Consider the following 12667-nt stretch of genomic DNA (forward strand, 5'->3'; position numbering starts at 1 on the left):
GAACATGAATAAGGTCTTCCGGAGAACCCGTGCAGCGCGAGCAATCCGCCGATGTGGCTAAATGACGACGATGTCTCTCGTTATTGGTCAACACCGCGCCACGAGTCGCTAACCACCCAAATGTTTTCGCACATTCCTGCACATCCTCTTTCCACAAACAAGTATATATAAATTTATCAATATTGCACTCCGTACCTTGATCTTGAATGAGCCGGTAAGCAGACGCCACCGAGTAGTTGCCATCGGGAGAGGCCCTCCAAGTCATCACATCGTCCGCGTCGTCTTCGTCCCGGATAACCCATATACTTTACTATCACCTACTTCCTATATTTCATATTGTTTGTTCCCGTTTTATTTTAATAGTATTTAGAAGTAAAAACTTGCCAATTTCTTTCATAATATAAAGTCTTATTTAACTCTTCGTAATAAATACTTCAATAATATTAAATATTAAAGTTTTATATTTTTACTAACTTATAATTAAAAATATAAATAATTAAAAACAAGTTAGGAGCTCAACTTATCTCTCGACTTTCTTCCAACTTTGTTTGTTAATAATTATATATAATATAATGAACAATTAATTTCAAGTAAAAACTTATATCAATAAATATGAAAAATTAAAACAAGACAAACATTAAACAGAATATAAATTTTATCACACATTATTTAATCCATCATGCTCACTCCTCTCACTCTCAACTTCCTCCACCTCCTCCTTCCTCTTTGAATGCTGCCTTGTCCCAATTTCAAACCCATTCAAATACCATCAATACACATAATTTCCATCATAGTTAACACCTTCTCCAAACTCACAACACTTACTTGTGTTTATGGCTCTTATTCCAACCCACTTCACTAATCCCTAAACGAAACATTAAAATCAACTCCCCCTTACTCTTCATTCATCTTCATTACAATACAGTACAATCCAGATATGGAGGATAATAAACCATACCTTAGGGAAATAGAGGGTAAGCTCTTACACGACCCACTATACCGCGAATCCACGTTGAAGACGGTTGTGATATCGGGCCCAATAATAGTCGGCGCGGGCCCGTCAGGCCTAGCAGTAGCGGCCTGTTTACGGGCCCGCGGCGTACCAAGTTTAGTCCTCGAACGAGCCAACTGTATAGCCTCACTATGGCAGTTAAAAACCTACGACCGTCTGCGTCTCCATCTCCCCAAACAATTCTGTGAGCTTCCATTAATGGAGTTTCCAGCGCAGTTTCCGACGTACCCATCAAAGCAACAGTTTGTGGAGTATTTAGAGGAGTACGCTGAACGGTTCAAGATCCGACCGGCGTTTGATGAGGCGGTAGTTAGTGCTGAGTATGATGCAGAGAAAGGGTTTTGGAGGGTGAAAACGGCGGCGGCGGTTTATTTGACGAGGTGGGTTGTGGCGGCGACGGGGGAGAATGCGGAGGTTGTGGCACCAGAGATTGAAGGCTCCGGTGAGTTTGGTGGGGAAGTGGTTCATACTAGTGGGTATAAAAATGGGGCGAGGTTTAGGGAGAAGAAGGTGTTGGTTGTTGGTTGTGGAAATTCGGGTATGGAGGTTTGCTTGGATCTTTGTCATCATCAAGCTTTGCCTTCTATTGTCGTTAGAGATGCGGTAAGTATTAATTAACTTTCTGTCTAACTTTAACTGGTTTTATTGTCCATGAATCTATACTCGATCCAGTGGTAAGGTTGTAGTCACTTAATTGGATTTTTTCTCCTGTGATTTTTTTCAAAATGTTAATAGATTTCATTATAGGAGTTTTATAAAGATTCAAATTAGTTAGTCATTTTAGAAATTCAGTAAGAGATATGGAATTAAATCTATCAATTATAACATTTTAATAATCTCCTCCCTCTTTCATTCTCCATTTATTATTGAAGTATCTTAAAAATTATTATGTGTTTATTTCTACGATTTTGTATATTTTAAGGACATTAAATTATCGATTAATTTTTTCTTAATATATTAGATTTTTTCTGAACTGATTGTTAAATTGGAAGGAGGGAGTATAAGCTAGTTTAATAAGCTCAAATTAGTTTAGTATATTTTAATTTATTAATGTGATATCCCTGATATTAAAAATATTTAAGATATCTTGATAAATTTATTTATATATTTTTACTCATAATTCATGGTAACTGTATAAAATATATATTAATTACAATTTCTTAATAATTTTACTTTTTTTATTTGAAGTTTCAGTTTATAATTAATCAACAAGTTTTATAGCAAAAACTAATCTAATAACTTCAATTTTATGCGTGTCGCAAAGAGGCTTGATAGAATTCTGTTTTTTTTTTTTTTTGTAATAGATAGAATTCTGTTTGTTATGTGGATGTATATAGCTGATGAAGATTAAGGTACAAGGTTTGTCATAACTGGACCCTAATCTAGGCTAGCATACGCTTTTGAGAGAAGAAACTTTACAACCCTAGTTTTAAGTTTAGAGTTTAGACTTAACAATCTTTACATAATTCTCTAGTATGCTATCAAATTTTGTTTTGTTAGCTAATGGGTCGGTTTGAAAATGATATTAATATGATTTGGGAAAGGGGTTTGAGTTTGTAATTGAGAGGATTACAAAAGGATGCACTTGGTATTTTGGGGGATATCTTTGTTTATTAAGTGATTTTGGGTGGATTTGTGATTTAGGGAATGATTAGAGAATGTGATTAAGACTAATCTTTGCAAGCTTTTTCTCTTTCTTACTTTCTCCCTCTCTCCTGATGAAGCAGAATGGAAGATCAAGATTGTCATTTATGAGCATTTTTGTCTAGCTTTGATTAGGAGTTTTTTAATTGGAAAAAAGTAGTTGGGTTCTGGTTTGTGGCTTTAATGTCTTTTATTAATTGTTTCTTTTTGTGGTGTTTGTGGCACTGCGCGCCTACTCAAGTTAGTGACACATGCGTATATTAAAGAATCAGAAATGGGTGAAAGTAAAATCTTAATTTGTTGGATTAGTCAAATTAGGTAAATGACTGGACATTCATATGATCGGTTCTTCTAATAAAAAATGAAGAAAAAACGTCATTTCTACTGAATCCTAGTAGTTGATTAATAAATCTTTCATAATAAAAAGTATGATTAATTTCTCCTTTTAATAAATTTATTATTTTCCATGAATACATAATAGAAAAATCTTAAATGATTCATATACTATGTCATTTAATATTTTTATTTTTATACTATTTTTTACTACATTTTTTTTGTTTCCAATCCAATTAACTAGATACTAGATTATTGGTTTCTACATATAAAAATGCATATATAGATCTATTTCTAAATTAAAGTAAATGAACATAAAATCTATTAGTTTTATTAATGATTTTATTTTTAACTCTTTCTTAATATATGTGGGGGGTTTCTAAAACAACCATTGAATTGAATTAGAAAGAGTACAATGTTAATCGGTTTCTAAAAATATATCCACGAACACATAATAAAGTAATAAAAAATTAAAACAATAAACTCCCTTCCATCTTCGGAAATACAATAGAAAATTTCATATAACAACAAAGAATTAACTTCATTATTTATATTTAGCAATTTTGTTGTATCCATTAAAAAATTCTAATGTTAAAACATTGGTAGTTTTATGTTTGTGCTCTTTCCTTGATAATTATATAGATTCTAATCATCAGACTAATGGGCTAAATCCAAGTCGATTGACAGAAATATCATAATGGATTATTTGTGAACATATATATTATTGTCGTGGGTCTGTGCTCCTCTTTTTTAGTATAGAGAACCACACATAAAAGAAGAGAAAGTAGTTTATGCGATGAGATAGAGTAAATTTATATTATCATAAATTCTTGCAGAGATGGCCGGCTGGACCCAGTAATTATACTTGCGCCCTTCTTAAAATAAAATATTTGTTTTGTGCCCACTCCTTTTTTACAGTAGTGTGTTCAAGTACCAAGCTCTGTTCATGCTATTCTGTCTGATCTTTCACTTTCCTGGGATTCTCAAGCATGCGCATAAAAACTTTGGGGGTATCATACCGAACTCTTTACCAGTATGAAACTAATAATTAATAGGATCTAATTTTACTTATGTGATTACCCAGCCACTTCCTATATTCATCATTTCCTCTTTACATCTTTTATCTTTAAAGTTATAGGAAACAAAGGAAAAAGTGCCCTTGACAAAACGGGAAGTCATGTCTTCAATCTAAGGATGATAAAATCTTGTAGTAGATTTTAAGTGTCATTGTATAAGGAAGGAGTTTTTTTGTAAAACATATTTTATATTGTGGAATATAAAGATGTGCCACATCACTATAAAAGTAATGAATCTGAAATATTAGTTTATAAATATGGATTAATGTTAAGAAAGAAAAAATTGAATTGTTATTGTAAATATTATCACTATATCATTTTGTTCACATTGCTCTATATTCATTAATATTTTTTTCATTTTTCACACTGTAAAATCTACTTTCACTCGACCCTAATCCATCATCGTACACACAAAAGAATTACTACGTCTGCTTCTAGTAGCAACGTTATGACAAGTATATACCTTACGTCGAGTTTATGAGGAAAACAAATCTAATATATATAAATTGAATACACAGCTAGGTAGTCTTGGAAACTATATTGGGCTCGGGCTCGGGCTCGGGCTCGGGCTTTATACATACATGGCTTAGGTAGTCTTCTTGTCGGTAATTTCATCTCTGTTTTTTGGGTTCAAGGTGCATGTACTTCCGAGGGAGATGTTTGGTAGGTCGACTTTCGGTTTGTCGATGTGGTTGTTAAAGTGGTTGCCGATAACCTTAGTCGACAAACTACTGTTGGTGTTTGCTCGGGTTCTGTTGGGCGATACAACCCAGTTGGGCTTGGCTCGGCCTCAAACGGGCCCACTTCAGCTAAAGAACTTGTCCGGAAAAACACCTGTGTTGGATGTTGGAACGCTTGACAAGATCAAAAGAGGAGACATCAAGGTGCGTAAATATTTCTTCTCACTTCTTATATTTCATATTCTTTCTCTGTGTCTAATCATTTTTTCCTTGTTCTAATCATTGTGTTCACTTCACATCACTTTTTTAAAGGGAAAAAAATCCTATGTTTCTTTCTTGTTTCTCACATCTTCTATAGGAATTTAAGGTTTCTATTTGGTTGGTCAATTCATTTAATTATAACATACTTTCTCCATTCATTAAAAACTATCATTTTAATATTCCTTTTTTATTTAAAAAAATTATCATTTTATATAGTTAAGTAGTGAATTATGAGATATGTTATTGAGAATCGTATTCTTTTACACTTTATATATATGCAAATTATGATTGTTGATTGGTTAAAAATGAAGCAAGTTATAAATTTTAGAAAAAAAAAATATAAGATAATTATTGGATTCCTTAATTATCATGCAAATATCTAAAATAATTCAAAGATGGATATGTGGATTGAAATTTTAAGACTTACAAATAGCATTCGATAGTTTTTGAATCAGACTTTAATAGTTGATGAAAAATAACGATATTTGAGAAAGTTCATAATGTTTTTTAAATTATATTAGAGAACTAGTTATTTTATAAATATAATATCAATTTTTATAACTGATTTCCTAAGTTTATAGGTTAAGATCCTAAATGAATAATTTTTTAGTATAATTGGTTGGTTTGTTATTCTATTTTTTAATATTCCTTCCATTTTAGGTTTTAATCTACCAAATTAAAAAATCACATGTTCTTAAAATATACTATATTGGAAGAAATGATATAATAATACAGAATTCATCCTACCAATTAACTAGAGAGCATAATTTGAACCGAATAAAATCCACAAGTATAAAAAGCATACTTAAACATAAATCAGAGGGAATCAAACATGGTGCTATGAGAACATTGGCTTATGTAGTAACTGTCTGATTGAATGGTACGTGGGACATATAAACATAAACTATAGTGTAATCATTGCAATTACTTGAAGAAGAAAAAATGAGAGAGAGGATATCTGATCATGATCGAACAATTTAAGTGCGTTCATTACATTTGCACGTGACCACCACCACTCACAACATATTGTTAAATTGTGCGAGTTCTTGTACAAACCCTAAGAGTTTTTTCCCTATCTAAATATCATGTATAAACATAAGATATTCATATTTACATGTAATTAATATAACTTATATATTAATATCAAGTAATATTATTTTGTATATACTAAAATAATATTACATATCTTTATATATTTTAAAATTTATTTATATAGTTTATATAACTCATATTTATATTCATATTTTATATATTATTATCAAGAGAGCCCTACAACACATATAAAGCTTAAATTTGTATAACGTGGCATATATTATTGATTTTTGGAATAGTATACTCATAAAATTGGTGCAAAACAGGTATATCCAGCAATCAAAAGATTAAAAAATCATGCGGTGGAATTCATCGACGGCAAAACGGAGAATTTTGATGCCATTATTTTAGCAACCGGTTACAAGAGCAATGTTCCTTCTTGGTTAAAGGTGATTTAATTAAATTTTATCATACTTCACTTTGCAACATATATATGCAATCCCCACCCTTCTTTTTCTACTTCTTGATTCGTATGAATAAACTATATGTAAGAAAACAAAACAAAAGTTTTTAAAGAGGGTATATATGAAAGGAAGATAGACATGGAGTTCTCTTGCACTTTTTCTAGAGTTCGGTAAAATTGTCCAACTTATTCCTATATGTGCATGACAGTTTCATATAAGAATCCGTTTGATATTATATTTAAATATAAACTATGTGTATTAAAATATGAGTATATAAAAGCTATGAGTATAGAATTATAGATATAAATGAGGAGTAGAAGTCGAAATCTAACGGATTCTACATATTTAAAAAACTAAAAAAATATAGATATATTGATTATAAATTAATATATTTTTCTACTTGATTAGATTTGATCTTTGCATTATGAATAATTTGTTTTTTCATTGAATTAGGAGAACTTTATTCTTACTCTATGTGTTGCTTACATGATTTTTTAGGGAAGTGAGATGTTCTCGAATGAAGATGGTTTACCGAAGAAACCGTTTCCAAACGGGTGGAAAGGTGATCCCGGTTTGTATGCAGTAGGGTTCACCAAACGTGGCTTGTTAGGTGCTTCAATGGATGCCATGAAAATTGCAGAAGATATTGAAATAATATACAGACTAAGCCATGGGAAGGATTAGGGATTTTCCCTTATTTTTCTTGAATAGAAGATTGATTTCTTCAAAGAAAAATGAAAATTTTGGTGGTATCAAAAGAATTTACATACTCCCTCCAGTAGAGGAAAAGGTGTAAAGGCGTAAAGAGGGCAAAAAGCTAGCAAAAAAAGGAGACTTTCCATGATTGTGAGGATTCTGTTTTATTTTTTTTATATAACACCAATTAAGTCTTTCAAAGAAGAAGTTTGAGAGTGATAAAGGTGGGAAAAAGAAGAAGAAAAATGAAAAGTAGTTTTTTTTTTCCTTGTAGTGGGTGGCCCTTACAGGATTTAATTTGTACATGTTGTATATTTGTTTGATTTTCCACTAATTAGGCATGATTAGTTAGGGGTTAGAGAGTTTTTGAAGAGTGTTTTGTTGCTGTGGAAATGGTATGATATTTCCATTTTTTTGTGTTTTTTTGATATCTTACAAGAGTGGATCAGGATGTCAAGAAAAGTTTGTATGGTGGTTGTTTTTACTATTAGATTATATTAAGATATGGTTTTTAATTTTGGGCTTTGAATGATTGATTATTGGTAAGCTTGTGACTTAAATGTATATTTTGCGGCATGCTACCATGTATATACTTTTTGTAATTTCATCTAATTCGAATAATCAATTACTCTATGCTTCAGATTCATTAAGACTCAGATATGATACAATATAATTTAGAATAAGGATCCGGTGAAAACAATTTTTATGGTGTGAAGTGCGAACTTTTTCGGTTATACATATAACACACTAATGTTCACATATAACACGATAATGTTCACATCTAAAGGGATAAAAAAATCACGCAGAAAACGTAAAAAGAAATTAAAAATAACAGTTCATCATTAATTACAAAAATGTCATCGCGTGGATTCATTAAAAAACCCATCTTTTAATCTCAACCATTTTCTAATCTAATGACTCAACATACTTCGCACTTCACACCATAAGGATTGTTTTCACCGGAACTCACCTCATTTAATGTAATACAACCCTACAAAATAATATGATAAACAAATTACAGAAAAATTATACTATCTTAGAATAGTTGCTTTAACCACGTCCTTTCATCGTATAATTATTCTTTAAAACTATTCCTTTAGAACACAGTTCAGTAAACTCGATAAATCATGAATGTGAAGTTGACTACTTTAGCTATTGAGCTGAGCCTATTCAAATAAGCTTAGAGCATACTGAAGTACATTTACTAAAATCCAAATTTACTGTTTTTTAATTAAAAATGAATTTCGTCTTAGATGGACGACAAATTCAGATTATAAACGAATGATCCTTAAGAAACAGAGCGCGTTAGCGCTTATATTTCGGAATACTGAGACTAAGTCGTCCTGGTAATTGCATCAGGTATAGCTGGATCATGGATGTATGGCAGAGCAACCCGAACCCAAAGAAGATTATGACTGTTGGAGGCTAGATAATCAACGCCGAATTTGCCTCACAATAAATATGGTGGACTTGAAAGGACTGGAACTGATTGAAGAGCGTCCATATGTCTTCCACTATTCTTCGAATTTCCCAGGGCATTTTCCAGATTCTCTTGATAGCATTAATAATTGTGAGGTTGTCTTATTCAATAACAATGTTTTGAAGTTTGTACTGGATAGCCATTTTGACTGTCTCCAACTGTTGTTGTCTCCGTCTTCAATATATTTGCATCTCCAAGTGTTTGATTATCAAGGAATAAGACCTTCCCATCAGAGTCTGCAGATGAACTCGATGGAAGAGTGCCCAGGAGTCATAGATCCATCAAAATTAATTTTACACCAACCATTACGTGGTTACGCATTCATTGAAAATTCCATTCATTTTTCAAAGTCAATGGAATTTTCGTTGCCTAGCTTCCATGCCAGTGCACTTTGAAAAATGTTTCATAGATGGAGGAGTCTCCCAAATTGCCAAGATTTCGGCTTCTTATTTGTAAATGTCATTATAGAGTGGTCATGTAAATACTATTTGGTGATTAGTCGTACCTAAATATTGTCCATGTCTGTAAGAATTTTCCATAATAACTTCATTTGTAAAGCAAGGTATTGTTTCTGAAGTGTATGAAGTTTTTCCTCTGTTATTCGAAGTTGTTCGAAGGTATGATGATTATTTTGTCGATGCCATTTTTTCTGTTGCTATTTTTAGGTGATCCTGTTTTGGGAACAACTTATACATCCTGGAGCCCTGGAATATGAATTCCCATTTTTTTTCAACCAAGGGTTTATAATCAGGATTGTAACAAGGGAAGTCAGTCCAGCAAGCAGTCACAAACCGAGTCAGTCGAAAAGCTAGCTGCTTGTTATTAATAATGAATGCATAACCATTGGTTCAGGTAACTACTAAGGCTGACAACCTAAGTTTGATGTGGAAAGATGAAAGATTCAAGGAGAATGTCCTCGGAAACCCCTTCATGGGGGGTCGTAGGGGCGCGAGACAACTCTCTCTAAGGAACTCGACAAAATAGCCCCTCCTTAACCTTTGAGAATGGTACGCCAATTCCAAAGTCTGCTGTTGTTTTGAGATGGAGTCCTTGGCGCTCCCCGAGGGGGAAAGCCCTTGTAGGAATAATACAGCAGTGATCTAACGTGGTAAAAGAGAGATGACGTAAATGAATTGTATCATACCATTGTAGGAATCGAGGTTGGATGAGCGCTCAATCCAACCTTTCTTGCGTAGTATATTGGTTTGTACTTGACTTTTGCCACGTAAAGGGACTCCCGCTATACTTGATGTCTAAAGAACCGAAATAGGTGGCAACAAACGAGAGTCGTGCAAAGCGAGACACATGAGTGGTGGCTCCTCCATATTTGCTTGTTGGACTAAGAAGATCATCTGTATCACCTATAATGGTAAAACGTAGTTGTGTTGGGTATATAAGTTAGTGAAGCATATTCCTGAAGCTATCATTTTCATCTTCTCTACTAGACATGTAGACAAAGGTAAACAGAAGTCTTATATGGTTAGAGTATTTAATAAGTATGATATTGTTGTTTGCATGTAACCCGTGAAAAATTGTTTTGGTAGTGTAAAAGAAAAAAGGAGCTAGAGACCTCCTTTAGAACCGTCTGCTGGTGAGATTATTATATCAAAAAATCCTAACTTATCTAAGAATTGGTTGGCTGGTGTTGAATTTTTCTTTTTTCCTGCTAGACAAAGCATGTCAATTTTGTTGTTCCTCTTCATAAAGGATATTTTAGTTCAAAAGTGGAGACGGTCAACCCCTCAATAGTTCTAATAGGCTACATTCATTTGGGACATTTGCTAAAACGCAATTGTATCCTGGATTTTGTGTTGGTAGTAAATGTGAAGGTTGACATTTTCATTTTCACATGGAATCTTAATGTCGTTATCATAAAATTTGTCCGAGATGAAGACGCATGTTGAGTTGTCATGATGGTTATGATTCTGTTAGTCTTGCAAATGTATACCTCGGTAAAGATAACATACTTATTATCACTTGATCTGATCGAAATCCAGTTTAATAAATTGTAACGCTTAGAGTAAATACAATTGGGGGGATTGCGTTTAATTTTAAGGTTAATATAGTTGTGTCGACAACATGAAGGTTGAACCTAGAACTGTGAGTAATAAGGCCAACATGAGCAGTGCGCGAATAATAAGTGCCATAGTTTTAAATCATGTTTTTCTTGTGGTGGTGATGATTTTGATAGCGAAACTTTTTTAGGTTGAAGATGTAATTGTAGTTGTTGTGAAAGAAAAAATTTAGTTTTATGAGGAATACTATTATAGAAGTACTTAATACTAGTAAAGTTAACAGTTGTCCCTTTGTGGATTGCTCCGCCATTGAAGATCTACCCTCATCCTTCGGCCTCTGTTGTTTGTCGGCGCTTAGTGGTACCTCGTTTTTGGATCTCGGGTTTTTTTGGTGTGCAGATTTGAAGTGCCTCGACCTCCCTCAACATTCCTCTTTAGTCCTTCTTTTCCAAGAAAATAAGGTGATCTTCCTCTATTTCATTTTTCCTTGTTTTGGTTTATTCTCCTATCATCCCACTTCCATGGTAGTTCGGAATCGGATCTGGTTCTCTAGATACCTTCTCTGCATACCCATCCTCTTAGATGGTGTTTTTGCTTGGAACTCTCCTCTTCAAGACTCGTTTCCCTCATTATGATGGTCTTGGGATCTTAGTAATCTCGTTCTTGGATACAAGCCACCAAAGTTCGGCCAAATCCACCAAATATCTGCCACAAGCCACCCAACTATGACCACAAGTCACCCAACTCTGGCCAAAAGCCATTGCACTATACTTTTGATCATTATATCCAAGATTTCTATGATAGTTAACACTACTTTGAGATTTTGGATATGGCTGTCTCGTTTAATCTGTATTATAAAGTTGTTTGAATGTCCTAAGTTGTCAAAGACCCAAGTTAATGATAATTATCATTGTTTTAATTTCTTTTGTAGAATAAATAACGCTAGAACTCTTATTCATGATGTTATGTAGAAGTTCTGTTTCAATCTCTATTGTGCCAAAGTTACTTTGTCATTTTCACAATTTCATGAAATGTTGTTTCTTAAACCTTAAATTGTGGCCTAGTATTGTCCATGACCTATCTCTTCTTCTTTTTTTTAAAAAGAAGAGGTAAATATAGGTGTTTTACAAGAAATCACTCGTTTGTCAAAATTTGCAGGAAACCACCAGTTATAAGACTATTTATAATTAACCATTCAAATTATTTTATCCGTTAACAATCAACCACCATCTAGCTGATTTCATTAATGATCCGCCCATACCATTTATCCCTTTTTATAAATAAAAAATAGGGCAAAATAATCTTTTTCTCATCGGGTACTGTTTATTGTTTCTTAGACTCTTAGAACAAAGACAAATAAGGAACTGTACAATTCAATGTTTTTTTGGTAATAAAGAGGAACGGTGCCTCCGTACGCATTAATTAAAATAAATTGAGCTACAACAAAACGAAACGGGATGTAGCCCTTCACCTAATGTCTTCCAACAAAACATCCAGAACATGCTCTGGAGACGTAAGAAGCACAAAAAACCAAAGCTAAAATCAAAAGCCCAAGAACCTAACAGGTCTGCCACCCCGTTGGCTTCCCGATAAACATGGCGACACTGGCAAAGCCAGTCCCTACTCAAGGAGCCTTTCGCCTTGGCGACGAGGCTGGAAAGGGGGTGAGTACAATCAACGGTTTTACTTAGAAAGTGAATCGCAACTAGCGAATCAGTTTCCAAATAAACTCTCTTGTACCCTTTGTTCCAGGCAAGATAAAGGCCTGAAATAATACCCCAAAGCTCGGCCATAGGAACCGAACACGGGCCAATGTGATGCACAAAACCCGCGAGCCACTTACCTTGGTGATCCCGAATCACCCCCCCCCCCCGCCGCACCCAAGCCCTCTCAAACCGCACCATCGGTATTTAACTTCACCCAACCGGTCTCGGGCGGCTCCCACCGAATCTGAATTTCTGTCCGCAACCCTCC

General features: G+C 33.7%; 1 protein-coding gene across 1 annotated transcript; it reads left to right on the forward strand.

The window, feature by feature from the left end:
* Positions 1-937: 937 nt before the first annotated feature.
* LOC141250452 (uncharacterized) lies at positions 938-7186 on the forward strand. Its single transcript, XM_073669976.1, has 4 exons — positions 938-1615; positions 4701-4949; positions 6365-6487; positions 7001-7186. Exons 1-4 carry the CDS (start codon positions 938-940, stop codon positions 7184-7186), a joined length of 1236 nt encoding a protein of 411 aa, XP_073526077.1.
* Positions 7187-12667: the final 5481 nt, after the last annotated feature.

Source organism: Phyllobates terribilis, unplaced genomic scaffold, assembly GCF_046119375.1.
Source record: "Phyllobates terribilis strain yellow unplaced genomic scaffold, ASM4611937v1 Scaffold_5726__1_contigs__length_49579, whole genome shotgun sequence".
NCBI lineage: Eukaryota > Metazoa > Chordata > Amphibia > Anura > Dendrobatidae > Phyllobates > Phyllobates terribilis.

Coding starts and splice junctions, on each gene's coding strand:
- LOC141250452 (XM_073669976.1), top strand. CDS start 938: ATGGAGGATAATAAACCATACCTTAGGGAAATAGAGGGTAAGCTCTTA. Junction 1,616..4,700: donor CTATTGTCGTTAGAGATGCG/GTAAGTATTAAT, acceptor TTTGGGTTCAAG/GTGCATGTACTTCCGAGGGA. Junction 4,950..6,364: donor TCAAAAGAGGAGACATCAAG/GTGCGTAAATAT, acceptor GGTGCAAAACAG/GTATATCCAGCAATCAAAAG.